The 12,732-nt window shown below is 34.9% G+C and overlaps 1 protein-coding gene across 1 annotated transcript in view; it reads right to left on the bottom strand.

Annotated features, from left to right (window-relative positions):
* Window positions 1-2,403: 2,403 nt before the first annotated feature.
* The window catches only part of LOC104542769 (UDP-glucose:glycoprotein glucosyltransferase 2-like), a gene marked incomplete at its 5' end in the record, with an annotated part of 14,352 nt that continues 4,023 nt past the window's right edge, over window positions 2,404-12,732 (bottom strand). The window contains 4 exons of the mRNA XM_010187196.1: window positions 2,404-2,493; window positions 5,743-5,862; window positions 6,836-6,986; window positions 8,438-8,529. Coding sequence (XP_010185498.1) covers window positions 2,404-2,493; window positions 5,743-5,862; window positions 6,836-6,986; window positions 8,438-8,529 — 453 coding nt within the window. The remainder of the gene's footprint in view (window positions 2,494-5,742; window positions 5,863-6,835; window positions 6,987-8,437; window positions 8,530-12,732) is intronic.

Genomic DNA, 12,732 nt, shown 5'->3' with positions numbered 1-12,732 from the left:
CTACAGTCATAATTTTTCCTTACCAATGCTTTTTTATTTCATAGCATAAGATTTTATTACTTTCATTAAACATACAAAAGAGATTTGAAGTGAAAATTATTCAATCCATTTCTCTTCAAATGAGGAACAGTGCATTTCTCTCTACAGCACTGAATATCTCAAACCTGCATTTTATTGATTCTATTGTTGTTATCTTTTAAATATATTTATAAACCTCTCCTTTTTGTATTATGAAACAAATTAAATACAGGATAAAATCATTTATAAAAGCACACTGTAAATTGATATTTTGTGATCTGGTCACACGTGTGTCAGCTCCTAACACTTGTGGATTTCTATTTCTCTTCCAGAGTACTCCTAATTACTTCAAACCCTTTTACCTTAAGCTCTTCCAGTTTTTCCATAACAATAGTTTCTAGGCACTAAACATCTCCGAAATTCATGCCTTTACATGAACCTGTATTCTCTCACACACAGAACCTGTCTCATTCATTAAGCTGCAAGCCTGGAATATTTCTGTGTTTTCTATACCCATGAACACCTCAAACATGACTGGTTAAGAACCTGTCTTACTCTGTTTCACTTTCTACACTACAGAGCAACAGAGTTTCTCAAAGTCTGTAGGACTGCCAAAATGATATTAAAATGCCTGGACTTCAAGAGATACAGAATACAAAGGCAGGCAACATCATGTTGCCTAATAATACACTGCACTAATAATACAGAATAATTACTTGCAAGAATATACTGAAAGCTGTAAGGTAGGCATCTACCTTTTTACATTCTTGAAGGAAGCCTGTAGATAGGTAAAATGACAAGAATAAGTTGTTTTCTGAAGGAGGAAAATATTTCTGCAAATCATTCTATAGCATATTAACACTATACTTATTTTTAACAGTTTGTTTCCATGTAAAGTAAATGCAAACATATCATGTTGTCATAAGGTAGCTAAACCCCAACTAAATAGCAAAGTAATGAATTTTTAAAAAATTTAAAAAGAATGAGGTGATTTCTTGTGAAAGAACTGACATTAATTATCGAGGTAAAGGCTTGAAAGATGTCAGATTCCTCTGCAATGTAATTGAAAGTTCTCCAAAGAGCTATTCCAGCATCTTCATTTCCATCAATTTCTTCTTTCGTACTTAAAATGAAAACAAATCCAATCCTACAAACAAACAAAAAATCATACAGTTTAAAACAGTATCAGTTTTGCACACATTTTAATATCAGAGAAGAACCAGATGCTTGCATTTGAGTAATCTATCCAGCATGTAGGAACAAAAAGCTGACAGTTAACTAAGATTTCTGGGAGTCATTAGGATTTACTTAACAGCCCTTTCTTCCCTTATCTGATCAAAGGTTATGGCATTGTTTACTTTCCTGCCATCATCTCTTAACTTTCAGGTTTGTTTTTTTAGTCTGAGCATAATCTACCTTTTGTTTCTCCTGAACTAGGTGTCTTGAGTAGCTGCATGTAGACACACTGGGGTCTTGATGCCCTGTCATCAATATATGTCATTCTTACTAGCCCCTCTGTTGCCTTTTTTACCTTCTGGGGCTTCCCCACCCTTCCATTGCCATTCATTCTCCATTCACAGCAATTTTAACACATCTACTACAATTACCTACTTTTTCATCAAATGAAGCAAGCCCTAGAGGAGTGACTTCATTAATGTGTATAAATATGTAAAGGGTGAGTGTCAGGAGGAATAAGCCAGGCTCTTCTCTCTCATGTCCAATGACAGGACAAGGAGCAATGGGAGCAAGCTGGAGCATAGGAGGTTCAATCTGAACATGAGGAAAAACTTTTTTACTTTGAGGGTGACAGAACACTGGAACAAGCTGCCCAGGGAGGTTGTGGAGTCTCCTTCTCTGGAGACATTCAAAACCCGCCTGGACATGTTCCTGTGTGACCTAGTCTAGGTGATCCTGTTCTGGCAGGGGTGTTCGACTGGATGATCTTTCAAGGTCCCTTCCAACTCCTGACGTTCTGTAATTCTGTGTGAAGTATTTATATAAAACCAAAATCAGGTAAGGCAACCTCAGTTGAAAGAACTATATTAAAAAATGCCCTCAAATTCTGTTTTACTCACAGAATATTTTGCATAAAATGCAACTTCACATGGGCACCCAGTAGAACGATTTGACAAGATGACTTTTTATCAGGCATTTGCAGTTCATTTTCTACACATTCAAGTATGTTATCCCCTGCAACCTATTAGCTGAAGAATACATAATGCCCAAGTAAGTTCAACACAAGTGGGTAACAAATGTGCCTTATTAGACTGTTTTTCCATTGGACTTGATCTGAACTCACATCTTTGCCTGGGAGTATAGAAAGTGAAGAGGTAAAAAGGAAAGCAACATTCTTTAAAGACATTTCTTCAAGACTTTCAGTTTTTCTTACCTAAGTGGTAAATTATGATGATAGAATAATTCTGCCAGTTTCAGATAATCACCTGTATCTTCTTCGACAGGATCAACAAAAAGTACCTAAGAAGATAAAACATATTATATAGCCAATATTTATTTTTGATATGTGATTTTATTTTTTTCAGACATAAAATCTAAGATAAGAATATAAATTTCTAAAGGAGCTGTGTGCCCCAACTGTTTCCAATTTCCTAGAGCATTCATTGTAAGAAAACATTAAGAGTATAAATGAAAATAACTTCAGAATTAATGAAATTGGACCAAACACTGAAAACAGGATTTAACCATTTATTGAATTTCAAACCAAGTGATATCACTACTCTCCTTTGAAAGACTCTGTGCCAATACTTTGTTTTAATTAATGAACCTGACATTTACTTAAAAAGGATCTAATGCTGATTTTTCTATTACTTCTTTCAACAAACTCTCTTCTGTTGTGAAAACCAAACTAAAATAAATGAACAGAATATACTGACTTAAAACTAATTAAATAATGGAGCATTGGGAAAGAATTCTTTCTTCCTGTCTCACATGTCTTTGTACTCTCCCTTTCACTTATTGTAGCTTCAGGTGTAAAATCAGATCTTTCACACATGCACAGAATCTAAAACTAGGATCTGTCTGCATAGGTAGATTATCCTTATGCAGACTTAATTACGACATTGGTACCTTATTTATTCAGCTTTGAACTGCAACTCCACTTAGAATTTATAATGATTTTGCTAGAGCAGCTGAAATGCAGCAGAATAATTTTTAAGAATTTTGAACCCTCCCTCTCAGATTATAGTTGAATGACATGTTGTAGATTTCTCTAATATAGTTGTTATATGCATCTATGCCAATATTTAACTTTGACTACACATGCAAACTACTTCATATTATACACATTTTATGCTTCATCATGCAGGGAGGTTGTGGATGCCTCCTCTCTGGAAGTGTTCAAGGCCAGGTTGGATCAGGCATTGAGCAGCCTGATTTAGTGGGAGGTGTCTCTGTCCATAGCAGAGGGGTTGGACTGGATGATCTTCAAGGTCCCTTTCAACCCAAACCATTCTACGATTCTATGATTATAAACATGCATTTTTAACTACATATTGATTGCATTTCGGTTGTCTTTTTATATACTGAACTTCATGTCACTTGGAGTGACTACATCAGTGGACAAGGGAAGAGATATGGATGTCATCTATCTGGACTTCTGTAAGGCTTTTGACACAGACCTCCACAACATCCTTTTCTTTAAACTGGAAAGAGATGGATTTGATGGGTGGACTGTTCGGTGGATAAGGAACTGGCTGGATGGCTGCATCCAGAGGGTAGTGGTCATTCTATGATTCTGCTATTCACACAATTACCTTTTGTAATTTAAATTTCAATTTAAATCAGCAACAACTGTTTATTAATTTACTGAGTGATACAGTATGCTACATACAGAGGAAAAATAAGGCCACAAGATATTAATAATTAGCATGCTTTATAACTAATATCTTTCTGTACCTCAGTTAATCTCTAAAGCAAGGACAGTTATCATCACCTTGTCTTGATACTGTACTAAGAAAATTCATTCACAGTGGTGAATTAACTATATGTAGCATGGAAAGCAACAGAAAATCTCACAACAAAACTGCACCCAAGTCTAGTATTGTATAGTACAGGAGGCAGAAAACTGTGAGTTATATGGGGACGATAAAATGAAATACTGAGCATTTGTTCATTCAGTGAGTAAGAACTGTTTTTTACAGTGAACATAGAAAATATCACCCAGGAAACAAGTTCAAGTTGTCATGCAGGTCAAAGTATTGCAATTCTGTGCAAGAGAGCTGAAAGTATAGCTGTACCATCAGAGTAGACAGAGTTTCCTTCATTCCTCAGATTAGTATTCATATTGTGTTGTTTTTAAGCAAATTATATTTCATATTTTTCCCAGATAAGTACTCACTGGATGCTAGCATTCATCAAAAATTACAAATAAGCTCAGTGGTGCTTTATTTATCATGTGAGATTAGTTCATGTTTTTTTTTTCTGGTTTACTCAAAAAAGTATATAAGTTTGCATTCCTCTGTCAAACTGTAACCATATTATATTTAGAACTTTGTTTGCATCAATTCTTTGGCACAGAGGTTATAGAGTGCTATTAGGTTATCCCATAAATCAGAAGAATTTCACAAGTTATTTTTCCTTACAGGACTGGAATAACTTGCTTCCTATATTCTTCAGTGCTAGTCCTAGGTATTCCTTTGAACTCGTAAAGTATACATCAAGGCAGTGCAAGCAGACCTTTTGTTATTTCACATCTCCAACTGGCAGTTTTCAGTGACAAATAAACACAATGTCATTGCTTGAAAAGAGACCTTAAACCTGAATCTTTCATGAAACTGGCAGCATTTTCTAAAATAGTCTTAAAACAAGGTATGTATTCTTCCTTTCCTCTAAACATTGGTGGCCTGCTAGTGCAGAAGTTCCATCTTCATTTTTTGTCTCCGAATCTCAGCAATGGTGCTACTTCACCAAATGTAATGGTGACTCTGTGAAGGATTTCACTAAATCAAGAGGCTACTTTATAATATACTCAGTTGCCTGGTATATACAGAGAAGATTAATAGCTTGCTTACAAAGCCTGAAAACCAAGAAATAACATGTGAATTAAAATACTGCTTTTTATGGCAGCATCTAAAATAAATAACATCTCAATTAACTGAGGTTGACATTCACAAGTTAACAATGCTCAGAAATCAAGCAGCTGTAAAAATAGCTTTTTCTTGTTACAGAGAATACTCAGTTGTTATGATCAACAGGCTCACAAACTCCAGTTTTAGGGTCCCTGTGTCAGCACCACCTATGACGCCTCACTCCTACACATTTTGAAGAATTTAATTTGATTATGTAGTCCTGGATATATCTACTGTCTTTTTCTATTATTATCCTTTTGTTGCACAGCCAAATACACACAAAAATGCAATGATATATATGTATTTAGATCCTGAGTAAAGTCCAGGCGAGAAGGTCTTTTTTGTAAATGTAAAATTTAACAGTACTTAGAATTCTGGAAACCTTCCATAGAAATAAGGCACTTCACCAAAAATAGATCTGTTACAGTTAACAGATAAAAGGCAGAAACACCACTTCTGGAAGCCAGACTAATAATCATACATGATTCACTAAACAAAAAGATGTTCGATACTATTAGCAGACCCACATAGAAAACATGAAATTCTAACCTATGTTAACAATGAATACAGCATGCGTATTTTTCAATAAATTGTCCATCCACATATTAATATGCAAAGAAAATAAGTTCTCCAAACTTACCAAATTATATAAATTGCGTCTAATCTGCTGTATAACTCCAGGAAATGTGGGCTTTAGCAGTTCCTGATAACTTGCAGGCCATGTGCTATAGCTGTGATCTTGTTCTATATTATTAATCCACTAAACAAACAAAAACCAAAAAGCCAGTCATTTAATGAGTCAGCCAATAACACCGAGTAAAATATGTATAAACATAGCTATTTTAAAACACATGGAGAGCCTTGAAAGAGTGAAGTGCTTTCTCTTTTTTTTGAAATAGTAAGAAAATAGCTTCTTTCTAATTAATTTTTTTTCTTTTCCAATCAAACTGTTCAGGGCTTTTACTTGCAGTAATAATAGATGGAAAAGGAAAAACAGATCCTTTATACTCTGTATGAGGATGTGAATAAAAGCACATGTGCATACTACTTCCACAACACAAAGGTCATAACATATCACACAAATACGTACGCAACATAGCATAACCAACTTGTAAAATAAATATAGTATTTATCTATAAACTGCAGCAGCACTTTATATATATCAAAATAACTAATATATGACAAATTTGTTACTCTACTGTTTTCTGTGCAAGCCTGTCTATGCTTGGCAAACAGAAGAGTGAAATATGCTTCTTTCAGGTGAAAAAGAGTATTTTAGTGCCTTTTTCACTGGCATATAACCTTCGTAATGAACACTGCATAAACTTCGAAAAAGAAGGAAAAAAAAATCAAAGTCCTTGAAAAATTAGAAAAAAATTACTAACTTCTCCACAATCCAATTATCATACCTTTAAAAGTACCTTTAGCAGTCTTGCATAATACAAGAATATTGCATAACTTGATTAATTGCTGTAAAGTCAAATTCTATAGCTATGAGTGTGCAATCACTCAAATACACTCCTCTTTTCTTACCTCTTAAGATTTTAATAAGGTGTAGGCTAAAGAAAATTACTCCTAAAATATATTGAAGGGATACCACCCTCCAAAATATTTTACTACACTGCTTACTGATATATGGTTTTATGTCTAGCATTGTGATTACACTACAAAAAACTACTGTCTTATGCATAGCACCAAATATGTAACATTGAAATAAATGTTTAATCACTCACTATTATCGAAGAGTGACGAACATCTAGCGCATAGCTGTCATCTGTAGGATGTATATGCAACCTCATAAATCTACTCAGGATCTCCTCTTTGATTCCAAGTTCATGAAGGCCATGCATCACTTTTCCTTCCAGTTTAAGAGTCTCTAAGATGCTTTTTCAGGAGGAAAAAAAAGCGTAATGTCCACATAGAACTTTTGTCATGACATAAAAAGAAATAAATGTTCCAAAGACTTAACACAAGGATTATTTTTAGTATTAAAAGTATTTTTGTAGTCTTCTGCAGTCAAATGTTTAAAAGAAAATCAATTACTAACACTACACTTCTACATCTTTAAGTTACTTCAAAATAGAATTATAACATATTCTACAAATAACAGAAAGCTTTGGAAATGTGTAGAGATGCAGGCAGCATGTGATGGAGGCACAGACAAGCCCTAAATCTGCATCACAGCAGAACCCTGAAAACAGCATGGAGGAAACACATAGCTGCTCCTCTAGAAGAAAACTCCTTCCCAGAAGACCAAACAGGAAATCTGAAAATTCAGTACGAGAATGGAAACAAACTGGAAGTACTCATCTGCTAAAATACAGAAGGCTTGATTTTCCAAATGCCTTTATGTCTATCTTTCTTCATTTTGAGCTTTCTCTAGTCTGAAAAGTTTCTTCTAAATTATATTGAAATTAAACCTAGCACTAGCATTAAAAAGTGCTATTAGTATTTGCATCATTATTGAAAAAGATGCAAGTGACTCCCATCTCAAAACTCTGGCTGCAAAAAAAATTAAGTAGAAATTGCAACTATAAATGCTAAACCCAAGAAAGCTTAATCTCCATCAAGGAGAAAAAAGGACATTTTGAGTTAAAAATAGACAATAAAAAATTGTAGACTCTGACAAATCATAGGAAAATTAAAAAAAAACAACCCTCAGGCTTTACATCAGTAGATATACTGAGAGTTTGCAAGCCACCAAAGATGATTTTGAAGTAGTCAACAGCAGGACAAAGATGACAAAATACAGAAGAAAGCAAGGGAAAATGTTCACAGTTTTATGAGTGCTTGCATAAAAGAGGCAAGCCACACAGAAAATAATAATACTATAATTACCCAAACTGGAAAAAAAGATTTCCTATACCAAAAAGCAGATTATTTCTGCATTAACAGAACTTGTTACAAAAGGTGGCCAACCACAGACTCACAAGCATGCCAGAAATAACCCAAGGTGTTGTGTATCTAGATGTAATGCTTGCAATTTTTTGGTAATTTTTAAGAAATAGGGATATGAACGCACTTAAAAATGTAAGTTAAGTGCTTTTCCCACTTTTCTAATACATACACGTTGAATCCCTTTCATTTCCAAATTAATTTTACATGGTGAGTAATAAAAAATTGTAAGCAAATTACAAATAATTTTCCGAGAAAAAATACTGTTTTCATCTACTTATACAATGTTCATATTAAAACCACTGTAAACTAGTATTCCCTTTAGTGGAGCACTTCCTGGCCCCTAAAATGCAACAGATGAGATTATTTATCATCATGAGCACAACTCCTCCAGTATTATTTGCAATTATATAATTTTCAGATAAAATATGCTGTCTTACCTAAACGGATCATGAAAATCCAGGTCAATCTGAAGGCCATTGAGAAATAAACGTGCTTCTCCAGGTTGGATTCCGAGTATTTCATGAAAATGCTTGAAAATAAGAAGTACTGCTAATTTATTTAGGTATATGTCAAGACTAACACACACACACACAGATATATAAAGATATAAAACTAAGTTATTCTATGCAACAAACATCAAGTCTCTTCCACAGTTTCTTCTTTTAGCTGAATGTTGTTGGTAAAAATATTGACAGCAATACTTTTATGAGTGCTATTTAACACACTTTCAATGCTTAATACAAATGCAAACGAAAATAGTTGATAATTCTCCAAAATAACCTACAGTGTTCCTAGCTGTACAAGGTATAGACAAGAACACATTATCAATGTCTGCCAACAGAAAGTGAAAATACACAAATACAGAAATATGGCTCATAAGTTTTTTTTAAATTACCCAAAAATTACCCATCCACTTCTAAATGGAGATGAAAGGGAGACTCTACATGTGTCCTTCAGACCTCCACTTGAAACTGGCTTCTCAATAGCTTAAAATCTTTCACAATTCCAAAGATGCAGAGTTGCAATTGTTAGTGGGAGGTTGAAAAGCCAGATTAGAAACACACAATTTCATCTAACAAAGGGGCCTTGGAACAAAAAATACATTAGAAAAGGATAGCATATCCTTGCATTGCAAAGAAGAAAAAAAATCTACAATAAATGAACACAAGAGAAAGGGAGTATTTCAGGAGTAAGATATGCCTTATCATTTTATTTCAGAGAATTGTGAGGCACACACTGCTCAATCTACAGTGGCTGTAGCAAGATAAGTAGCAGGAGCAAAAGCAGCTATTTATTCCAATTCATCCCATGATGAGTAGTCACATTTCTAGATATGTCTTAATTCCCCACAGAGGAACACCAAAAATAGGCAGGGAAAAAAAGTAAACTGAGAAAGATACATTTCTTTTTCCCCCATTTAGCTCCCAATTTCTGAACAAAATAAGTGTGAAGAAAAAGCACACTTTGAACAAAAGCACACTCAGAGCAAGCAACTCAGGCTACATATATTACTGCACTTATGAGCCTGTCACTGAACAAATGAGAGAAAAAAACAGGACAACATTGAAAGTGTTATTTTTCCTTTAAAGCAGTATGGTTACTTTCACACAGTTAAAAGTACGTAAACTCAAAGCTAACTGGTTTGTGGCGTTGTAAGTGCAACCCTACATAAATGAGACAACAGCACACTTGAACTCCTTGTAATCCAACAGATGTGCATATTACTCATCATTCATTGAAAAGCTACCATATTCCTTGGTGTATATGAACATTTTCACAATCCAGAGCAGAACGGAAATATGTAATGGCATCTAATGTCAACATACGAAAGGTAGGGTTCTCCATAAAGGAAAAAACTGTGATAAGTCTGAGCCTTTCTTAGGAAAGTCAAAAACTTATCCTTGACCTTGAAAAACAGCTTTTGAGATTGGTAAATTTAATTTAGTCTAATGGTATAACCTCAACTTTGTAGTGCTTTCATTGCTTTCTTGTATGTATATTTACAAAAGAGTAATAACTACTTATATCTGTTATAAAGTATCTAAAGACATATATTCAAACTCAGATATAATGTCAAGAATATGTTGGATCTATGGGACTGCATCCCATTAATGCTAAGAAGTAACCAGAAAACTTTTTTGTTTGTTTCTTGTTTGTTTGTTGTTTTTTTTTAGTTTAGTTATCTTCATGAAAATTTTAGTAAGCACCTAAAAAAACAGATGTTAGTAGGCCTCTCAAAAATGAGGAGCATAAAGGCATGGCACTAAGTTTCCTATGGTTGAATAAGAAAAAAAAGAAAGAGATAAAATTACTTTTGGAATAAAGTGAGTTGTATAAATTTAAAATCTTATACTCTACACATCCCTTAGAAGCAGCCAAAATTCAGAGATACCTGACAATGCCAAGTGCCCCTGCAGCAGGTGGTACTTCTGATCATTTTACCTACACAGAGTTTGATCCCAAGACACAACCAAAATGGGCAGATGGGACAAAATTGAAGAGCCAGGCACACAGTGATAAGACTCCTCTGCACCAGACAGAAAAGCACCCGAAGTCCTAAGTACATCTGAAGTTTTTCTGTAGTAAATCCAACTTGGATTCCAGTTTGTGCCACATTGTGACACGGAGTGCTGTAACCGCTTTAATGCCACTGGACCCAAGGAATGAACATAAAATGTAAGGAGGATTCCAGTCTCAAGAAGTCTTAGCATCTTTCAGGGCTTTTGAACAGATCTTGTGAGACCTGCTAGAACATTCCCTTTACTTGAAGCACTGAAATCAGCATTTTGAGTAAGAGATCTCTTACCACTACTAAGAGCTTACTGGTCATTCCTATAAGCCCAGACACTCATGTAAACAGAGATACTGAGTAAGGCTGCAACTGGCTGATATATGCCATACAAAAACCACTACAAAGTTAAATGAATGCAAGAATAATGTCTTGAAATGAGTGTCTAAAATGTTTTCAAATCCATCAGTACTGCAGTAGAAGAACTGAGCTGAATCAGAGCTGAGACTCATTAAACAATTTTGATGCAAGGCATTTGATCGTTCAAAAGAGCATCCATTTGCCATAGCAGCTTTGGTAGAAGGAGCATTTAGGCATCCAAGACCAAAATTTAATGCTGATAATACTCATATAGTATTTTCTAGCTAAACTGTCAGCAAATTATTGCACTGGAAGTTTTGAGTCGTGTTTAATGAGATTTTATTTTTCTTTTTATCTGTAGCAGTTGTCTATTTCTTAGTTAGGTATCAATTCATTACACCTAAATCATCATATGCCTTTCAACTTTTAATACCTTTATTTTCTCCCATGCATTTCCTATTCAGCTTTCATTATCTTGAGAGGGAATCATCCAGTTACACACAGCATGAGATGATATCTCTCCTGCTGCTAGATGGATGCACTGCAGTTCAAGAACGCACATGCCAATTTATTGTGTCCTACCAGCAGCGTTCGGGAAGTTTCTCTCCTTTTATTCAACAGATTTTAGCTTTTAGCTGTCTAAAGCCCTGTAGCCTCAGGTAGGACATAGTATGAAATTTAAATTTAGTCTGGTAGGTGCCCAAGATACTGTTATAGTTAATGTATTTAATACAGTCAGGGAATCATAGCAGTGATTCAGCTGATCAAACACTTAGATATCTAATGTCATTTGTTTCAGGTTAAGGCATCTTGGACTGGAAAGTATGGGTCAAGGAGAAGGGAATGGATGTCCCAGTGGACACATCTGCAAGACCTGTGTGACTATATCGGATAGCCTGACATCAGAAATCCAGGTTTACACAACTCAGTCATGCCACACAAAACAGCCACTGAGTGACTTAATTTGGGTTTGATGTCCATTGACTACATTTTCATTGTCATAACAGGAGTTTAGATACCACACAGATATGCCTAAATGCAGACAACTTCATTACAAACCAAACCTTAGTTACTTTTACTAATCCTTAAATTTAGTAATAATGGCAATTTTATTTCTGATATACCTTTACTACTTTTGCAATTTGGGGTGTACGAGTAGTTTTTGACTTTTTTGTTAACAGAGCTGCAATTTAAGAAAGACATTGCAAAGATTTCATCAATAAACAAGGAAAGTCCTGATACCAACACTTGTTCTCTGAAGAAAGTATAATCAAGGCTTTGTTTAGCTTTATCCTGACCCTAGCAACAAAAAAAAATATAGGTAAATGCGTATCTCAGCCATATACAGAAAGCAATGAAGTAAGGTACAGACACCGATTTGCTCCCTTGAGCAAAAACTATGGCACTTCTCATTAGTGCAAGAAACAAGAGGTCTGTGTAACGTTGAGCTCACTCGAACATCTGTGTGAAAACTCAGTAATCAAACCTGCACCCTGCACACCAGAAAACTGAAGGGCTCAGGAAGGTGAACTGCTGGGATATGTGAATTGTATTCTCAATACACCAGTCCTACATGCAGTCATCTATGGACAAAAAAAAGTCCTATACAATTGTTTGCATAATGGTTTACAAGGATGTAACACTTAAGCCTGTCACTATTTGGGCAGGAAATACTCAAGACTGGAGAGCCTTACATTAGTTTTGCACAGTGGAGTGCTACAAGACATTTATGTATAATTTTTGCTACAATAGAAATGACAAGCTCTTTATGAGAAGGCTGCATCACTGCAACAGGGACATTGTTTGCTTTCACTGTTTTGAAAGCAAATGGATACAAAGCAAAAATAATACATAGAAACACTG

The sequence above is a fragment of the Mesitornis unicolor genome, unplaced genomic scaffold (assembly GCF_000695765.1).
Source record: "Mesitornis unicolor isolate BGI_N332 unplaced genomic scaffold, ASM69576v1 scaffold386, whole genome shotgun sequence".
NCBI classification, from domain to species: domain Eukaryota; kingdom Metazoa; phylum Chordata; class Aves; order Mesitornithiformes; family Mesitornithidae; genus Mesitornis; species Mesitornis unicolor.
The sequence above is the reverse complement of the archived record's forward strand: the minus strand, read 5'-3'. Positions and strand labels throughout refer to the sequence as shown.